The sequence below is a fragment of the Crocuta crocuta genome, unplaced genomic scaffold (assembly GCF_008692635.1).
Source record: "Crocuta crocuta isolate KB4526 unplaced genomic scaffold, BGI_CrCroc_1.0 scaffold619, whole genome shotgun sequence".
Lineage (NCBI taxonomy): Eukaryota > Metazoa > Chordata > Mammalia > Carnivora > Hyaenidae > Crocuta > Crocuta crocuta.
Genome location: NW_027533395.1, coordinates 1,864,350 through 1,884,689, shown reverse-complemented (window position 1 = coordinate 1,884,689; position 20,340 = coordinate 1,864,350). Strand labels below are relative to the sequence as shown.

At 45.6% G+C, this 20,340-nt stretch overlaps 2 protein-coding genes across 7 annotated transcripts in view; one reads left to right on the top strand and one right to left on the bottom strand.

Annotated features, from left to right (window-relative positions):
• The window catches only part of SUFU (SUFU negative regulator of hedgehog signaling), a 113,715-nt gene extending 96,110 nt beyond the window's left edge, over window positions 1–17,605 (bottom strand). For 5 of the 6 annotated variants that reach the window (XM_077748386.1, XM_077748384.1, XM_077748387.1 and 2 more), the window contains exons 1-2: window positions 17,259–17,605; window positions 12,449–12,583 (exon numbers count right to left, since the gene is read on the bottom strand). In XM_077748386.1, coding sequence (XP_077604512.1) covers window positions 12,449–12,583; window positions 17,259–17,440 — 317 coding nt within the window. In that variant the 5' untranslated portion in view covers window positions 17,441–17,605. Of the gene's footprint in view, window positions 1–5,611; window positions 5,655–12,448; window positions 12,584–17,258 lie in introns of those variants that run through there. The other variant, XM_077748389.1, reaches the window with a different exon arrangement.
• Window positions 17,606–19,862: 2,257 nt separating this feature from the next.
• The window catches only part of ACTR1A (actin related protein 1A), a 17,525-nt gene continuing 17,047 nt past the window's right edge, over window positions 19,863–20,340 (top strand). Inside the window, exon 1 of the mRNA XM_077748341.1 lies at window positions 19,863–20,000. Within this exon, the coding sequence (XP_077604467.1) occupies window positions 19,953–20,000 (48 nt within the window). The 5' untranslated portion in view covers window positions 19,863–19,952. The remainder of the gene's footprint in view (window positions 20,001–20,340) is intronic.

Here is a 20,340-nt window from a genome sequence, read left to right as displayed (position 1 = left end):
GGCTGTATCAGGCCCACCTGCCCACAAAGCTTTCCAGTTCCAGGACTCTTCAGCCAAAAACACTGGAGGCTCCGTGAAGACCAGACCAGGAGTATGCTGCCATTAAAATATACCTCATGCCCAGAATTGCCCAAGCCGTGACTATCTGTACCAAATGAATGGCTGGCCTCGAAACAGGCTGGTGATTAATGCTGGATGGGAATCAAGTGTCCCCACCCATCACTGGGAGACCCAGTGCCAGGAGAGATCTATCATTAAATTATTTGATTCCCATGTATGGCAAAAAGCCTACACAAGCCCTAAATGATAGCCCATTTATTTCAGGCAATTACCTGAAAAGGATCTCATCCTTTGTGCTTATACTTGTGCTTATACCTAGGAAACTTCTGTGCACGTTGGGTACGAGGAGCCTGGGACACTCTGTAATCCGTCTCAGTCTTCTGTATCCACATACCCAAGAAAGGGAGAAATAAGGAGGCTCATGATGTTGATTTCCAGGTGACGGTGATCGCCAAATCTAATCAACAATCACCTTTCTAAAGGGAAAACAACAGCTGGAACAACACATACCCTCAGGACTGCCACCAGCAGCATGGTGATCTGTACTTAAGGGACTAGGTATTAACTGAGAGGTGGGGGGCCGGTACAGCACTTTTACTATGTAATCTACTCTTCATTCCGACGAGAAGTCAATCAGCAAAAGGATGAGAATGAGGAGAATGCAGTTAATGTAACATGGCAATGGAAAGGAACCGTCTTCCCAAACAAATGTACTGTTTTCAGAATTTGGAAACTCTAATAGCTGTGGGCTGATTGAATTTCGAAAAGAGCATTAGCCATGCAGTGGGGACGCTCTGGAAGACGTTAACTCCCAAACTGAGGGTATTGGCACAAGACAGAAGCCCTACACATCCTGGGACAGCAACATTTGCCATGAATTATGTACGGAAATCATTATGAAGATAGACAGAGGATCACAAACAAAAGGTGATAGGATTAGGAATACTCTTTTTCCCTCCCTTCTTTAATTTCCAACTTAATTTGGGTAAAAATGGTTCAACTGTATTTATAAGTGAAAAAAGCAAATTTATAATTAAAAAGTAACAACAATGATAGATGGAACAAGAGAAGTATAGGCCAGGAAAGTCTTGGACTTTGGAAAGTCTTCTCCATGCTGGTTCAATTAAGACGGAGAGTTTGAGGTCTGGCTGGAACCTCAAGGAGCCTGCTATTAATTTCTCATCTAAAGCAAAGTGAAGCTCACCAGGATCTACAGTGGACAAGTCTGCACACAAGTCTATCATCTGTATTGGAAGGCACAATCAATCCTGAACCTTGGTATTGAGACTATAAGTCCCAGTAGCAGCTATGGATTTTATGGAAGACACCATCTTTGGGGAAAAGGTCTAGAATTCACGAGCTAGCCCCAGTTAGTACCAACAGAGATGGAGGAATTCAGATGTGGACTCAGCATCTACTCTGGGGAACTAACTCACTTAATTGCTTGAGAAGTGACCAAAAGGCAACTATGCTAAAAACGTAATTAGCCCTGCGGCCTGAACCCATAATGTGAGAAAAAGGGTATGTGTGTTTGGATGTGAAGTGGGGAGTGGGAGGGCGTTAGGAACAAAAACCAAGCTATGTCACTGAAGCAGAGAGAGAGATGGCAGATACACATATGAAAAGATGCTCAACATCCTATGTCATCAGGGGACTGCAAATTAATACAACAATGAGATAGCATTCCACCCCGATTAGAATGGCTAAAATCCAAAAACACTGACAACACCAAATGCTGGTGAGGATACAGAATAAGAGGATGCAAAATAGTACAGCCGTGCTGGAAGACAGTTTGGCTCTTTCTTACAAAACTAAATACAGTCTAGTCTTACCATATGATCCAGCAACTTTACTCAAATGAGTTGAAAACATGTCCACACAAAAACCTGCATATGAATGTGTATGGCAGCTTTATTCAAAATTTCCAAAAACTGGAAACAATCAAGACGTCCTTCAATAATAAATAAATAATAAATTGTAGTACATATGCACAATGAAGTATTATTCAGCAATAAAAGGAAATGAGCAAGACACAAAAAAGACTTCAAGGGACCTTAAATGTATATTGCTTGTAAAAGAAGTCAGTCTGAAAAGGCTACATTTTGTATGATCTCAACTATGTTGGAAATTGACATTTTGGAAAAGGCAACACTGTAAAATAATCAGTAGACACCAGGGGCTTGGGGAGAGGGAGGATGGGATAAATAGGCAAAGAACAGCACATTTTTAGGGCAGTGAAACTATTCTGCATGATACTGTAATGGCATTTGTCAGGACATGTATTTGTCAAAACTTACAGGGGCGCCTGGGTGGCTCAGTCAGTTGAGCATCCGACTTTGGCTCAGGTCATGATCTCATGGTTTGTGGGTTCGAGCCCCGCATCGGGCTCTGTGATGACAGCTAGCTCAGAGCCTGGAGCCTGCTTCAGATTCTGTATCTCCCTCTCTCTCTGACCCTCCCCTGTTCACACAGCCTCTCTCTCTACCTCAGAAATAAATAAAACATTGAAAAAAAATTTTTAAAGGGAAAAAAAAAACTTACAAACCTGGGGGCGCCTGGGTGGCCCAGTCAGTTAAGCATCAGACTTGGGCTCAGCTCATTATCTCACAGCTTGTGATTTCCAGCCCTGCATCGAGCTCTGTGCTGACAGCTCAGAGCCTGGAGCCTGCTTTGGAGTCTATGTCTCTCTCTCTCTCTCTCTGCCCCTCCTCCATTCACTCTCCGTCTCTCTCCCCCTCAAGAATAAACATTAAAAATAAATTTTTATTTTTTTAAAAAAAAATTTTAATGTTTTATTTATTTCCGAGAAAGAGAGACAGACAGCATGAGCAGGGGAGGGTCAGAGAGAGAGGGAGATACAGAATCTGAAGCAGGCTCCAGGCTCTGAGCTAGCTGTCAGCATAGAACCCAATGCAGGGCTCGAACTCATGAACTGTGTGAGATCATCCTGAGCCGAAGTCAGATGCTTAACTGACTAAGCCACCCAGGTGCCCATAAAAATATATTTTTAAAAAAGCTTACAAAACTGTATGACACAAAGAGTGACCCTAATGTAAGCGGTGGGTATCAGTTAAAAATAATGTATCAGTATTGGTTCATCAATTGTAACAAATGTATTGTAGTAATGCATGATGTTAAGAACAGGGGAAATAGAAAAAAAGGAAAGTAAAGGTGTGTATGGGAACTCTGTCCTATCTGTTCAATTTTCTATTGAGCCTAAAACTGCTCTAGAATATAAAGTCCATTGATTAAAAAAAATCATTACAGTTCATTCATATGTGGAAATTAAGAAACAAAACAAATAAACAAAGGAAAAAAAGAGACCAAACAGTAGACTCTTAACTATAGAAAACAAACTGATGGTTACCAGAGGGGAGGTGGGGGGCGGGGGATGAGTGAAGTAGGTTAGGGGATTAAGAATATATTTATCATGATGAGCACTGAGTAATGTACAACATTAATGAATCACTATGTTGTACAGCTGAAACTAATACAACTCTGTATGTTAACTATACTGGAATTACAATTTTTAAAATAATTAAACAAAAGTTTTTGAATGTTTATTTTGAAGGGGGGGCAGAGGGAGAGAGAATCCCAAACAGGCTCTGTGCTGTGAGGCTCAATCCCACAAACTATGAGATCATGACCTGAGCCGAAGCTGAACGTTCAATCCACTGAGCCACCTAGATGCCCCTAAAGCTTTTTTTTAATAAACTTTTAAAAATGGATAAAATGGTAAATTGCATGTTATGTATATTTTACCAAAACAAATTAATTAATTAATTTCAGGAATTAAAATGTTTTCAAAGTAACATACTAATTTGCATTAATATTTGGACAGAGGAAAAAAATATCCTCTCCAAGGTGACAAGATACCTTTATATCAGAACAAATATCCTTCCCAGATCAACACTGCTGATGCCTCAGCCATAGGCTGTAGGAACTCCCAACTTTGAAGTGTTCCTCATTTCCACATGCCCTCCCCAGAGAGAGTGAAGGGAGACCCCCACACACCTGGCCAGGACATGCTCTGGGCTGATGGAATGCCGGGCACATCCCTGACCCCTGAAGAAGCGTGACTGTGTGACCTTGACACGCAAGCTAGGAGCATCACCTGTATGCTTTTAAGAGTTGCAGATTTTTCCTGGAAACTTACTACAAACGACTACAGTAAGGCAGCAGAGGCCTTGACTGGAAAGATGACACAGGATCTTGTCACCTACAGTCCGGTTTCACCCTCTTGCCATTACCCAGCAAGGCTCTTTCTTCTCTACGAAGTTACTTCAACATCCAGCTCAACGTTTCTCCTACAAAGCACTTCCTGCTTAACTACTCACACTCCATTAAGCCAAGATATTTTGAACTTAGGTGCATAACTGTAACAGCTGCCCCCCACTCTGCTCCTGTGCAAGCAGAGGAAGGGAGGGGTGAGGACTGGTGAAGCCAGACTGCCTGGGTTCACAGTCCAGCTCCAGCATTCACTGGCTGGGTGCCTACGTTCCTTAATGTCTCTGTGCCTCAGTTTCCTTATAAAAAAGATATCAATTCTTACCCCACAGAACTGCTGAGAGAAAGAAATTAGACCAGTGCCTTGCACATAGTGAGAACTAAAGTGCTTACAATTATTATAACATATTTTGAGTTTTTCAAACCGCTGAAGATCACAGGGTGAGGGGAGGCAGCCTCAAAGCCACGGAAGTCAGCCAAAGCCAAAAACACTGCTCCCAGCTCCAAACCCCATTGTCTTCTTTCCCAGGGTCTCTGCCATCTTTTATCAAGCAGATGTGGGGTGATTCAAGGACAGAAGGTTAGGTATAACTTCTCATTGGACCCCCACCCCATCCAAACACATCACCTTCCCAAATGTTCTGTCTGTATCAGACACTCAAGATAGCTTTGCTGGGGAGATGTGCTATGCAACTCCAGGCTCTGTGTCAGACAGCTCGGCAGGCGGGGCAGTGAGCTACAAGGTACATGCCGTGTGAGGAGACCATTCCTGTGGAGCTTGGGTCAGAAAGGACGAGATTACTGCACACATACCTTAGGACTCGACACCTGAACTACACTACTGAAACAGGAAACGTAACTGAGTGGGATACCTCAGAGGCAGGATGGAAGAATGAATTGAGGAGTCAAAGATTAAAGTCCAGAGTCATGAGCCCTGAGTCAGAATTCTGGGCAAGGGAAACGCTGGGAAACTGAGACCCAGAACATGGCAGGTGTGAGGACCAGCATTCAATATGGAAAAAGCCTTGGGTGTGGAAGATGGGACGCTAGAAGGGCAGGCTGAACGGGGGAAGATTCCTGGGACTGAGAGACCCAATCATGTCAAACCCATAAAGGCTTCCAAGTCTTTGCATCTCTCTGTGGAAAGAGAAGGAAATCTTCCAGCGCTGACCAGCCCAATGTCACTGTAAGAGGCAGTCACTCTTGATAATCAGGCTGCTCAAACCTTGTAGAGTTTGACTGGGCCAGCTCAAGGAACCTCTTCCCAACTGTCCCCTGTCTGAATTGTCTCAACTGTCTGAACTGAAAAATCTGGAATCCTTACCCCATGAAGGAGGAGATGATCCACACTGCAGATGAAATGCTTTTTCAAAGGATGAAGCTACATACCCACATAGATCTGCTAGGAGCCCCACAAAGCCTTAGGTCTTCCTGTGGTTACAAAAGAAACGGAATTCTCAACATTTCAAAACTTAAGAGATCTGGGCCCTGAAATCCAACCCTAAGTGGTGGTTTCAGCTTCAAGAAGAATTCTAGCCCTGCTGCTGGCCATTACACCCTGGGCGAGGGCCAAGGGCACCCCACTCTTTCTAGGTAGCCCAGACCCTCTGCCCTCAGCAGACAGCACCACCATTTCACACAGTCCTCCCGGAACCCGACACCTCTGGGATAACGGCTGAGGGACCAGAGCCTCAGGGAGGCCTGGCCTGCCATGGGCCTGCACAGCACTTCCTCAACCTACTGTGCCAGTCAGCAGGAGGGCCGGGCCTGCCATCTGTGGGTGGTTTACAGAAGGGATTCCAGTCGTCAGCTTCTTGAGAGCTCTGGGCAGAAAGTAAAGGCCCGACCAGAGGAGGGACATGCTCCCAGGATAGGTGTATTACGGCAAAGACAGGATTTCCATTGGAAACCCCGGGGGATGAAATGACACATTAAAAAGTTCCTGCAAACCCAGCTTTCGGGAGGGAAAATTAGCATTTCCCAACTGCAGGGGACCAAGGCCACACAAAACAACAAGTGGAAAAGTTAATCTGTATCCAGTGTTTTAATAAATAACTCATTCGGTACAGAGCCCAACTTAGAGGAACCTGAAGAGAAAAGGAGATCCTCTAGCAACCCAGCAGGGCAGCCACAGAAAGCCAGGCAGCAGCAGGTCCTGCCCCAAGGGGAGCCAGAACAACCCCAAACTCCACAGATATACCTGCCAAGAAGCCAGCGTCTGTGGGCCGAGCCCAGAACGACCATGGGCACGGGCTCTCCCCTGCGGAGCTGCCAGCCTGGGGCCCAGCACGACACAGAGGCTGCCTTTGGAACCAGCCGATGCGTACAGCAGATGACCTGCCCTGCGGAATCCCACCGGGGAACCTGGCCTGAGATCACAAACACACTGCGCAACCGGCCAGCCTCTTGCACCCTGGTTAGGCCCCTGGTAGTCTGGGTCCAGCCAGGGCTGCTGGCACTACCAGGGCGGCTAGAAACCCTCGGAGAGCGGTGCCGAAGCAACCTCTTCCACAGCCCTGCAAATCGCCACGTTCCAGTCCACAGCTGCCGGCCACAATGGGAAGGGCCACAACCAACGGGCACTTGGCAGCTGAAGCTCACCCCATCCCAGTCCACGGGAAGAGCCACAGGACGAGCCTGGCCGCTGAAGTTGGCTGAGGGGAGCCTTCAGGGTTCATAGAAAAGCCCTCCATCCTCGCCTGTGGCTGCCGGAGCTGGAACTTGCTCCATCTCTCCAACTTCAGAAAGAGTTTCTTAAGAGCCTTTTAATTCAAACAAGTGCTCTCTTGTCCTGTTTCCTTTGGTGAAATGTGAAGAGGGGAAGAACCTGGCCATCTCAGGGCTCATGCAACCAGCTTGCTCTTCACTCCTTTTAGGACCATTAGGGTGGGGTCCCCTCCTGCGCCCATGGCAAGCCTGCTAGGAGCCAGAAGACATGCACGGGAACCTTGGACTTCTGCTTGTCCCTATCCTTGACAAGCTGTGAGAAGGAAAGATCTTAATGGGAGGAGGCACACTGCAGGCATTTCATAAATGCCAGTAACTGATTAAAATGGAAAGGCAGGGACGCCTGGGTGGCTCAGTCAGCTGAGCGTCCGACATTGGCTCAGGTCATGATCTCACAACTCATGGGTTCGAACCCCACATCGGGCTCACTGCTGTCAGCGTGGAGCCCACTTGGGATCCCTCTGTCCCCCTCTGGCTGCCCCTCCCCCGTTTGTGCTCTCCCAAAAATAAATATTTTTTAAAAAACAAATAAATGAAATAAAATAAAATGAAAAGGCAATACAGCACAGTGGTTCAGAATACAGGGTGTGGGATCACTAGACCTGGCTTCTAATTTGCCACCTATGCAGGAAGTTCACTAAGCCTAAATTTCTGTATCTATAAGCAAGATGTAATAAGAATTCCTGTGTCACAGAATCACTATGGGGATAACATAAAGGAATAACTTTATAAAAAGAATTTAGCACTAACCGGGAATAGAGTAAAAGCTAAAAAAAAAAAATTGCTTCTGTTATTATGTTAAAGACAAACAATGTCCATGCATTCCTTTCTTCCCAGTCATGGAAGACAGCATAGAAGAGTGGGAACGCTGGGAGACCCTGCCTCTCTCATTTGCTTGCTGTATGGCCTTGGGCAGGCCACTGTGCTTTCCTCTACTGACAATTAAAGGACACGAACTAGATCAGTGTTTCCTATCTATCTGTGACAATAACAGTACTGAATCATACTTTAAAAAAAAAAGTTCCCTTTACAATTCACTTTCAATTTTTCTAATCATGTCTAGGGCCAGGCTTTATTTGGTGTTAGTGTATCATTTTAATACCTCTCTCATACTTGCTAATCTCTTGAACAAAGAGAAAGATGGCCTCAGCTTTAGAATCTTCTGTGACAAGCAACAGTATTAAGCCAGAATGTAATAACATTGCTTTGTTATCACTGCATTTATTTCTTTTTTTAATGTTTTATTTATTTCTGAGAGACAGCATGAGCAAGGGAGAGTCAGAAAGAGAGGGAGATACAGAATCTGAAGCAGGCTCCAGGCTCTGAGCTAGCTGTCAGCACAGAGCCCGACGTGGGGCTTGAACCCACGAACCGTGAGATCATGACCTGAGCCAAAGTCGGACACTTAACCGACTGAGCCACCCAGGCGCCCCTCGCTGCATTTTTTCTATAGTTACCTTTAAATTATGGGAAGTGATACTGGTTTCCATACATGGTAGTGACTAAACTTTTAAAAATATATTTATAATAGTTTTATAAAGGGGAGGGTCATTTAGTTTATTTTTAGTGAGCTCTATGCCCAATGTAGGGCTTGAACTCATGACCACAAAATCAAGAGAATCATGTTCCTCCCACTGAACCAGCCAGGCACCCCAAAAGGGGGTTTAGTTTAAAGAGACATAGAGTAGATGATCTTACTACATGGCAAAAACCATGAAGGCAGCACTAGAAGTTTGGGAAACACTGGGCCAGAAGATTTTTAAAGTCCCCTCAATCCTGAAAGTGAGCACTAGCCCCCTCGAGTGTCAGGGTGCAGATCCTTCCTCCTCACCCCACCCCTGTGCCCTTCCTACTGGCCTGCAGCTTGCAGGTGCCTCTCAAACGTCACCTCCTCCCTGGAGCTTCTTCCAATCCAGCAGCCCGACTAAAAGTCACACCCTCTACTCTGCTCCCAGGTCATGTTCTTCAGCCATGGACTACAGCATTTATTACCCAGTACTATAACCTTCTCTTTATATTTATTTCCCCTCTAGAACATGAGCTCCTTAAGATAGGAATTATGTCTTGGCATTTTCTCCCTAAGACACCTATTATGATGTTCTGCATCTGGTACAAAATAGGTGCTTGAGGAATGTATGCTGAATAAATGAACCAATGCTTCGGCCCTCTTTTCACCAAATGGAAAGAGAAAAGAGAGTGGGAGAAGAACATTACCAGACTCATTTGCCACAAGTCCAATTGAATATTTCTTAGCATTTAAACTGGATAAGAGGACACTCACCTTTCTGACCTCAACTTCAAACACTAAACTAAGTAAGAATCTTTAAATCTGTTTCAAAGAGGCCTTGCCACATGAAATGTTTGGAAAAGCAAGCTTTTCTCCAAGACACTTACCAGGATCGAGAAGAGACCAGTCACACCAGCACAAGGCCAACTATAAAGATACTTTTGACTTCTGCAATATAGACCAGAACTGGGTAAATATCCAAGAACACTCCTTCTGTGTCCTTCTAGAGGCAGGACATAATATCAGAAAACTAGATTCCAGTGGTGAGATACAACCCAAATGGAGATCTCACTATTGTCATAAATGACATACAAATATCAAAGTGCTTTATCATGCAGAAGTGATACACATATAAAGGGATACTCTCAAATATGGAAAAACAGTAAGGAAGGCCCTCTTTAAAATTCAGAGGTTGCCCCTCTGAAATATGGGGCTTTCTCAATTATGTTCTTCTTGTCACTTTGGGCCTTGGATCCATATCTAATAAGCAGGTAGACTGTAAGATTCCGCAAGCCACATAGGAAATGATATTCTTTTGACTGGAATAAATCTGTCAACAAAAAGGTATAGACTCACTGCACTCTGCAGGTTCTTATTAAAAATATACATTAAAGTCCAGCATAGTGCCTTTACTCCCTACATCTGTTTGCTATTTTATCTCCATTTTTAATATTGTAATGCAGGGTCCCCAGTCAGGCAAGATTAATTCACTGTTCCCAAAGCCTTCTGCTGACATTGCAATGGATCTGTTTGGAAGGCTGTAAAGGCAGGCATTGCACTCGACACATGATCAGTAAGGAGATGAGGCCTGGGCCCCCTGCTTAACAAAAGAGAGAAGAGGAAGTTGGATTGGACCTGTGACCAGAGAGGTAGAGTAGTCCAGTAGCCAGACTTTGGACTCAAGATAGTGAATCCTAGTTCTTTTATTTTAGGTAATTCTTTTACCCCTAAGTGACTCAGTTTTCTCATCTATAAAATGGAGACAACAAAAGAACCTGGTAAGATTGTAAAGTATTTGATGCAATGATAAAGAAGCTAGTAAGAACTACAACAAAGAAAAAAAAAAAAAGGATTATATCATCTTCATCATGATACCATCATCATCTCCAGAATCAGCCTCTTATGCTGAGGCAGGGCAGGAAGAACCCTGCTAGTCTTTCAACCTACACATGCTAAGTAGTCATCACCAAGATATCGAAAAGATAGTATAAGAGGCAAAAGAAGACAAGAAGCAAAAAAAAAAAAAACAGGAGACAATATGATAATAGAAATAGAATCAGCTCTTGATTAACCATGCTAACAAGGGGGAAGGGAAGGAAAACAACATTTACTTATTTATTTTTGAGAGAGAGAGAACAAGTGCAAGTGAGCAAGGGGCAGAGAGACAGGGAGAGAGAGGGAAACCTACAAGGGGCAAAGATAAAGAGAAGGAGAGAGAGAGATGCAGGGCTCACCCAAAGCGGGGCTCGAGCTCGCCGGAAGCAGGGAAGTGGCTTGTGCTCACCCGATGCGGGGCTCAAACTCATGAACCGTGAGATCATGACCTGAGCCAAAGTCACAAGATTAGCCTACTGAGCCACTCAGGTGCCCCAGAAAACAACATTTAAATGAAGAAAAGAATCCTCCCCACGAAAAAGTGTAAATGAAAACAAAACAGAACAAAAAAAATTCTGTTTTAATTACAGATAGTAACTTACTGGAGTACATGATATAATTGTTTAAGAAACAGGAAAGCAGAGTCATTAAGAGGGGTGCCTTAGGGGCGCCTGGGTGGCTTAGTCGGTTAAGCGTCTGACTTTCGCTTAGGTCATGATCTCGCGGTTCGTGGGTTCGAGCCCCACGTCGGGCTCTGTGCTGACTGCCAGCTCGGAGCCTGGAGCCTGTTTCAGTCTGTGACTCCCTCTCTCTCCGACCCTCCCCTGTTCACGCTGTCTCTCTCTCTCCTAGAAATAAATAAAACATTTAAAAAAAAAAAAAAAAGAGGGGTGCCTGGGTGGTGCAGTCAGTTAAGGATCTGACTCTTGATCTCAGGTCAGGTCATGATCTCATGGTTCATGGGTTCAAGCCCCACATGAGGCTCTGCACAGAGCCTGCCTGGGATGCTATCTCTCCTTTCTGCCCCTTCCCTGCTTGTGCACTCTCTCCTTCCCTCCCTCCCTCAAAATAAACAAACTTAAAAAACATTAAAAAAGAAAAAAAAGAGCATGAACTCTGAAGCCAAAATGTCTGCATTAGAATCCTAGCACTACCATTTCTAAGTTATGTGACCTTAAGCAAGTTATAGATTCTCTTTGTGTCTCAGTTTCCTGATCCATAAAATGGGGCAAATATGAGTATCTACCAGTATTATATGACTGTGTTGAAAATAGGATTAGTTTATATATACAAAGTGAAGAATACCTGGCTCATTATCAATGCTTAATAAATGTTAGCTTTCATTATTGTTAGTGTTACTGTTATTGTTTTAGCTGACTTAATACTAAATTTATGTTTAACTTAATATTAAAATGTGTTTAAATTCAGTGATTATAGGGGGGAAAGCAGGTAGGATTTAGAAATGTACAGGGCAGAAATTGGGACTAGACTAGAATAAAAAATGTACTACGAATAATCTGAGTACAGACAACTGCAGGTTAAAAGGAAGTAGGTAAGATCAACAGAAGGACAGAGATGGATATATTCATAATAAAGCAAATAGGTAAAATGTTAATTGCAGAATCTAGGTAGTGAGTATTTGTGTGTTCACTATAAAATTCTTTCAACATTGTTTTATGTTTAAAATGTTTCATAATAAGCTAGAGGGAATAAAATAAGTAGACTTAAAGGCATCAACTCAAATTCCAGGTCATAGCTATGCTGCCTGTCCCCTGAGCTCAAACACCAAAGCAAGCTTAGGAAAATCCGACGGTTTTGGAACACTTGCTCACCATGAACACTGTCTCACACCAGATGAACAGAGCTCGGGTGCTGGCCTGGATCACTCGGCATAAGCAGATATAAGCAGGGGGCAGAAACCCAGAGGTTCTACCTGAGAGATGCCAATCTCACAGAACTAGGACATTATCACCCCTGCTCAGGGAAACCCCAGAAATAAGGCTCAAGGCTAAGAAACGGACAGGTGGAAGGAAGGCGGTGTCATACACTCACTCATGGACTCTGCTGTCACCATAGAGATCGCTCAGGCCGAAGCTGATGTAGTGCCAGTGTTCAGGGATATTGGCAGAAGGGCTCCCCACGTTCCTGTACATGCTAACATAGTCCAAGGGGTCCGGGCCACCCAACCTGCAAAAGACAAAACACAAGGTAGTCAGTGTGAGCCTGAAAGCAGGCAGTGTGAAGCTAAGCAGTTATGCCTTACAAATCTAAAGAGCCCATTCCAGAGGAACATGGAATGAAAGATAACTAAAAGGAGGCCATACCTCTCTCGGACAAGACCAAGGGTTGGACAGCTAGAAGCTGCCTGATTCCGTAAGCACAAGAGGCTCCCTTCTCCTATCCCCAACATGCAGGAACTCTTTTAGAAATAAAACAGACAGGGTGCTTGTCCCTTTTGCTTGCTCCTGTTTCAAATTACCAATCCCAAATGGAATTGGCAGGGATTATCTCTCTTCCATGGTGCCTACATGCCAAGCTTCAAAGCAAGAGGTGCATTAGTCAATCAATTGGCTTCTGTTGAAAGACCATCCTGAGCATCTCCAATGGGCATTGTTCCTGGAAGCAGAGGCTCAGCTCCACTCCTGCCTCTTAGACAGCTAATTCCTGAAAGACTATATTGTGCCCTATGTTAATTACAGTTTGTTCTAAACAAACCCAGTGCTTCCAGACCCGGCCCGCACCCCACAGACCAAAGCTGGTCTTTTATCATGCAAGTGACAAAGGCCAAACCAAGGCTGGCCCAGCTCTGCAGAGAATCGCAGCAGGCCAGGCTGAGCCTTGTGAGCTCCTGCATTTGGAAGATGATCCTAGGAGACTGTCGCCTCAAAGGTAGAGCTACAATATTAAATAATTTGGGGCCTCTGAGGACCACATTAAACTCCCCGCATAATTCCAACAGAGAAGCAGCTGAAGAAGAGATTCAGTCATTATCTTACTCTGAGGATTTAATTCCATAAGGGTTTCCTTTATTCCTTTAGTAGAGCAATTAGTGTTCTTAAAAAAAAAAGTCCTGTGTTTCTTCAGAATGGATAGGGAAACCTGGAAGACTTGAGAAACAGACTAAATGAAACCATCAGCGGAAGGAAGTCTGCATTTAGCCCCCAAACACTCCATTTGAGCTGCCTCAAACATCTGACTGTTCCACAGACTGCAAAAACTCTGCCTGTCCCTGAGACACTGACGGAGTGCTCTTTGCAATTGGGAGTGTATGCTGAAGGAACACTAATAACCAAATAAAATACATGTTACATTTGATCCCAGCACATGTGCCCGTATCATGCAATTTAAATACTATTTAAAAATAGTAGGTCTAGGGGCACCTGGGTGGCTCAGTCGGTTAAGCCTCCAACTTCAGCTTAGGTCATGATCGAGCCCTGCGTCAGGCTCTGTGCTGACTGCCAGCTCAGAGCCTGGAGCCTGTTTCAGATTCTGTATCTCCCTCTCTCTCTGACCCTCCCCTGCTCATGCTGTCTCGCTCTCTCGCTCTCTCAGAAATAAATAAAACATTTTAAAAAAATAGTAGGTCTGGTTTCATCCTCCTTTGTCAGGGTATTACTTGCCTTTATAGAAATCCTTAATTTCTGCTAGGAAATGCTAAATTATTTATAGAACTTGTAAGAGAGTTGCTACAAATAGCTAAGAATCTGAACTAAGTGGATTAGGAAAGGGGACACATCTCTGTGTCTTCCCTTAACTTTGACTTGGCCAAATCATTAGACTACTTCCACAGCCAGTTGAATACAGAAAAACTTGCTGGGGGAAGGAGGAAACAAAAGGGTAGCTATCCCTGAAAGAACCACACAGTAGGTACAGGACCCCGGAACAGATGGGAGTGACTACAGTCTTCATATCTGCCGGGGTTTGCTGCAAATTCCCAATCTTGCTCCTTCTTCAGCCTCGGTCCATCCAGCAACAAGTGGCAAAACTGCATCCACAGTTCCACGCTCTATCTGCCACACCCCTGCAGCCCTCTTTCTGGCCAAGTCTCTCAGGGGACAGATTATTAAGGAATGAGGATTTACCTTTTTATTTTTTTAGTTTTTGTTTTAATGTTTTCTTTATTTCTGAGAGAGAGAGAGAGACAGCATGAGCAGGGGAGAGTCAGAGAGAGAGGGAGACACAGAATCCAAAACAGGCTCCAGGCTCTGAGCTGGCTGTCAGCACAGAGCCCGACGCAGGGCTCGACCCCACGAACCATGAGATCATGACCTGAGCCAAAGTTGGACGCTTAACCAACTGAGCCACCCAGGTGCCACTAAGATTTATCTTTTTTTATTTTTTTATGTTTTATTTATTTCTGAGAGAGAGAAAAAAAGAGAGAGACAGCATGAGCAGGGGAGGGTCAGAGAGAGAGGGAGATACAGTTCTGAAACAGGCTCTGAGCTAGCTGTCAGCACAGAGCCCCACGCGGGGCTCGAACCCACGAACTATGAGATCATGACCTGAGCCAAAGTCGGACACTTAACCAACTGAGCCACCCAGTCGCCCTGAGGATTTATCTTAAAACTACAACTACAGGGAATAACCAAGAGTCAGACAAAATTAACCTTCTCCCCAAGCACAGAGTGTTTGGTTCTTACAGACCTGACGGGAAGCAAATGAGTATATAGAAAATAAGCATGTTTCGCACTTAGAAAAAGATGTTATCTAAGGACCCAGAGCATCCCTTGATGCTCTTCCTTGAACTTACTTCCTTGAACACCTAACTACACTCCACAAGGCAGGTGCAGGGCCACAGCGGCTCCAGGGTACAGGCTCTGCCTGTGTTTCCGCTCCTGTCCCTAAAGTCTTGGCTTTCAGCCAGGATGTTCCTGCTGGCCAATGTCCACCAGACAAACACCTAAACTTCCGTCACAAGAAAAAGTAACCTCAAGGTACACGGGGCCACAGCCAGACCCAGGAAGCCTTGGTCAGGCAAACTGCTAACGAGGCCTTGTGGGATCCCAAATGGGAGGTATATCAATGAATTAATTTCAGAATCTTATTATGCAAATCCTTCCAAATCTTAGAACCAGTCACTGAGCTGCTCCTTATATTTTCTGCATCTAGCCAGCATTTCTAATTTCACTAAATGCTCTTTATTTGTCATTACATGTCACCCCATTTTTGAAGATAGTCCTGCCTGGTTAATAAGTTTGCGACTGGGGGGAAGGTACCAAAATCAGTCTTAGTCCTTTGCATGGGCTTTCATATTTTTAGCACACAACTCTATCCTTCGTGGCTAATTGCGTGACATAAAAGAAGTTGCCCAAGTTCGTGTAGGGATTTCTGTTGTATACTCAAAGGAGGCCTGAACAAATACAATCACAGAACCAGGTCTACTTTTCTCATGACACAATCCAATAGATTTCACCACAATACATATTTAAATATATAGGTGCAATGCAAATGGGTGATTAAATTAGCAAGGACTGCTTTTCACTCAGAAGCTCTCTTCAGGAACTCCTCTCAACCAAAGAGCAGTTTGCCTGCCAAGGAGAACTGTTTCGAGGGCCACACCTCCTCCTGGCTACCAGACATGGCCCTCCCGTAGGACCAGGTCCCCAGGTCCTCCGTAGGACCTGGTCCCCAGGCTCTCCATGCTGTCAGCCTCTTTACATCCTCCCACTGACACAGGGAACTGGCCTCAGCCCTAGCCGGTCTAGTTTCTGCCACCTCCAGAGGAAGTTAAGAGGTTATCCTGGAGGAGACTCAGTCCCAAAGGGAAAGATAACCAGCAAAGACATAGATTCTATCAGCCTCCCCCTTTGGGTCTACCTGCCCTGTTGGTTACATTCCAAGCTGCTTCCTGAAGAGTCAGTTTTTCAAGACTCAGTGAAGGGGATCATCTAACACAGTGCCTGCATGAATGGAGCTCTGGACAGATTCATCCAATTCCTCAATTTGGTTCAGAAAGGCCATGAAGACAGGCTCTTTGTCAGAGTCCCTAGAACACCTGTCTTGCCCAAAGACTGTAGAAAGAGGAGGTTGCAAACAGAAATGGGAAACAAGACAGGACCATTCCTACCCCAAGGGCAGCGCTTCTGTAAACAGGTCTGATCGTTACAGAGCCACTTGAGGGTTACTCTCTGCTTCCGAGAGACTACAGCCTAAATAAATCCTGAAGCTGTGGACAGGAAGCTCCTCTTAACATCTCACTGCACTTCTTTTCCTCCGTGTCCACGTCCTAGATTTTCATTATTTACTGTGGTCCCCTTCAATCCCAAACCATGGTTCTCCTTGATCTGCCTCTACTCTAGTCAATGTCCTAAAGCAGAGCAGCCTCAGAGCCATAGGCAGCTCTGCTTGGAGAAAGAACTGTGCCGAGTAAGCAGAAAGTTTATCGAGAAAACTTGCTCCGTGAAACTTCAAACGCGAAAGCACGGCACCGACCTGACGTCTGGGTTTACTGGGGAGGTATCAAAGGAGACCTCCTCCTCCACTCTTCACAAACACAATCTCGCAACTTGCTCCCCCTCTTAATCCACGGGAGAGCCGGGGTTCCCAGNTCCTTTCACCACGTTTACAGTTCCCTCTCTCCTGTCGCCCCCCCTACACACACCCCCGATTCACTCTGTTCTCCTAATCCCAGTTAACCCTTCATCCCCCCTCCCTCGTTAACCCCTTGCTACCCACAGGCTCCGTTAACCCCTTTGTCCCCATTCTCAACTTGAGCCTTAACTCCTTCCCTCGCAGCAGGACGCCCTCCTTCCAAGTGCTTTAACCATTCTCCACCTCCTCCTCCCCCGCAAATGACTTGGCCCTCGGCGCCCTAACCCTTCCCAGCCCGCCCCGGTCCTTCTCCCCGCGGCCCAGGGCATACCAGTACTTGACGATAGCGGTAACCTGGAGCGGGTTCGGCTGGTCAGGGTAAAGGCGGCGGCACTCTCCGTAGATGGCGTGCAGTCCCGGGGGGAAGAGCGAAGCGAAGGCCGGGGGCGCACTAGGGCCAGGGGCTGGGGGCGCGGAGGGGCCGGGGGCGCCGCTAGGCCGCAGCTCCGCCATCCGGGCGCGTAGGGCGCTAGGGGGACCGGGGAGGGTGGACGAAAGGGAGAGCACTGACGCGCCAGCAGGCGGACTCTGTGGGTGCGACTCCCCGAGGCGATGGGGGCTGCAGCGAGGTCTAGGCTCCGCGCCTGCGCACGGCGCACAATCTGCCCAGGCCGTCGCCGCCGCAGAGACGGCCAGAGGGTGCCTCGGGAGCCGCGGGGCGCTCAAGGGGGCGGGGCGTCGACGCGCCTTATCCCGGCATCCATTGGCTAGTATGTGTGCCAGTCACAGTTGGGGAAGGCGTGACTTGACAATAGGTCCCGCCTCCCTCTCCCTGTGTTAGGGTATCCCAAGGCTCTTGGTCTCCCCCTAGTGTTAGGAGGAACCCAGGTTTAAATAGCGATGTAGAGGCATTCTGAGGTGCTAGGGTCCCACGAAAGCAATGGGAAGTGCGCCTCCAGAGTTTGTCACTGTTCTACTGACACGCTGCTCACAAGAATTTAGACATAAATCTGACAATAACGGGTTGATTCATTCGTCCATTAGTGTGACATTAGTTTTAATAGATTATAAATCTGAATGTTTCCTACTGTTTTTTAATTTCTATTGACCTTATTGACTGACGCTAACACCGCCAAATTCAGGGGTCCTATGTGGAAATACTTATTTTGGAGTCCTGTTAAAAGTGGCAAGAGTTAGTTAAACTAGGATCAATTTAAAAGACTTGGTATGGGGCGCCTGGGGGGCTTAGTCGGTTAAGCGTCCGACTTTCACNAGCATAAATGTGCTGGTTTTTTCCAAAAGGCAAATTTTATAAAATGCATTTTCTTTTGCTCTGAGAGTATGTCCTCCTTCCCCNCCTGCTCACGCTGTCTCTCTCTCTCTCCTAGAAATTAAAAATAAAAAATAAAAAAAATAAAAGACTTGGTATTTGTTTATTTCTTTCGAGAGAGAAAGCACCTGAGCAGGGGAGGGGCAGAAAGAGAGAGGGAGAATCCCAAGCAGATTCCCGAGAGAATCGGCTCTGAGAGCGTGGAGTCCTATGCAGGGCTTAAACTCAGGAATGGTGAGATCAGGACCTGAGCCAAAATCGAGCCAGACTGTTAACCGACTGAGCCACCCAGGAGCACCAAGACTTGGTAATTTTTTTTGATAAATGCTTTTAATGATGACAATCTCTTCTTTGTTCTGTTTTATGCAGATGCATGCAGATTGCCCTGAAGAACACCAAAATTCGTTATCTACTATTAAGCTGCTCTTTCCCATTACCTTTGACTTTCTGTAACTGGGAGAATTTTTTAAAAGATTATATTTTTTAAGGGATCTCTATACCCACTGTGGGGCTGGAACTTACAACCCTCAGATCAAGAGTCATGTACTCCTTCCATTGAGTCAGCCAGGCATCTCTGGGAGAATTTTTAGTTCCCAAGGCACCAGGCTGAGAATTATTTTCTTGTGTACAGTAAGAAATTCCAAGAGAAAGGAATAGAAGGGAGTCCTAATTACCAATGCTATTGACTAAAGGGTCCCTGCAATTTGAAGAGAAGGGTTGCCTAATCTGGAGATAAATCACTGAGGTCATTTGAAAGCAGTAGACACAAAACTTCTCACCTCCATTTTCTCATTCATCAATGTCAATTCTAATTCTCCATGAAAATTAGAGATACTAATTTTAATTTATCTTAGAGATACTAAGATTAAAAGCAGTTCCTGAAACCAACTTGACAATAAACTATTAAAAAAAAAAAAAGCAGTTCCTGAAGCTATTAAATGAACAATGTTTTAATGACCAAAAGAACATTTGTGCCCGTAGTTACAAATGACAGTCTTCAGGCCAATGTTAGCCTGTTGCATGGTTTACACCTACCCAGGGAAAAATGCGAAAAGAAGCATAAATGTGCTGGTTTTTTCCAAAAGGCAAATTTTATAAAATGCATTTTCTTTTGCTCTGAGAGTATGTCCTCCTTCCCCGTGTGTGTGTGTGTGTGTGTGTGTATTAAATGTCCCTTTATTAGAATGTGATGCTGATAAATGTTTATTGATGTCTTATTGACCCAAATAAAAACATAGCAACCTTATATTGTACAGGGGAACTGGTGGCAGGACTGACCTGGAAAATCTAAACATACACGAATTACTGGCCAATTGAAACCCAACTACAGACAAGTACTCAAGAAAACTATATACTTCAGCATGCACTGCGAATCCCTTCAGTGAAACTACAGATCCAGGCATGCAATACAGCCATCAATCTTGCGTCCCCGTCTATTCATCTAAGGAGACTACAAAACCCAGGGTACTGTGCGTCGAAATGCGACACCGCCCTACTCAAGCTAGGCGGGGCTCGAAGGGGCCTGGCAAGTTAAACCCAGGTGTAAGGCATGCTGGGGGTTGTAGTTCTTCGGAGGAGAGGTCCGGCCGCTCCCCAGCCGCCTTGCACCGGTGGCTAGACTGCGCATGCGTGTCGGTGGCGTTAGCAGCAGACCCGGCTGGCAGTTCCTTCTTCGGAAGGAGATATTCTTCTGCCATGGAGTCCTACGATGTGATCGCCAACCAGCCTGTCGTGATCGACAACGTGAGTTGCGTCTTTCCTATCTCTAAAGGGGTCTATGTTATCTTCCCCAAAGGGATCGCTCCCGGGTTTCGGCCTGGGCCACCGGCTCTTTGTCACTGGCCCAGCCTGTCAGGCGGGTTCAGCCGCCGCCGCCTCCGTCTTCCCCTCACCCGTAGTCCGCAGGCAGGGCGGCTGGCCTGCAACCATTGGATGGAGAACTTTGGGATGGATATAGGGAAAGGCTGTAGTCCGAGCCGGGTCCTTGGGCCCTTGGCTCGAGGGGCCTTAACCGCTCTGTGAGCCGGCGCCCGCCCAGTCCCCTGTTCCGATAACTCGATTGGCTGCTCTGGCTGTCCATCTT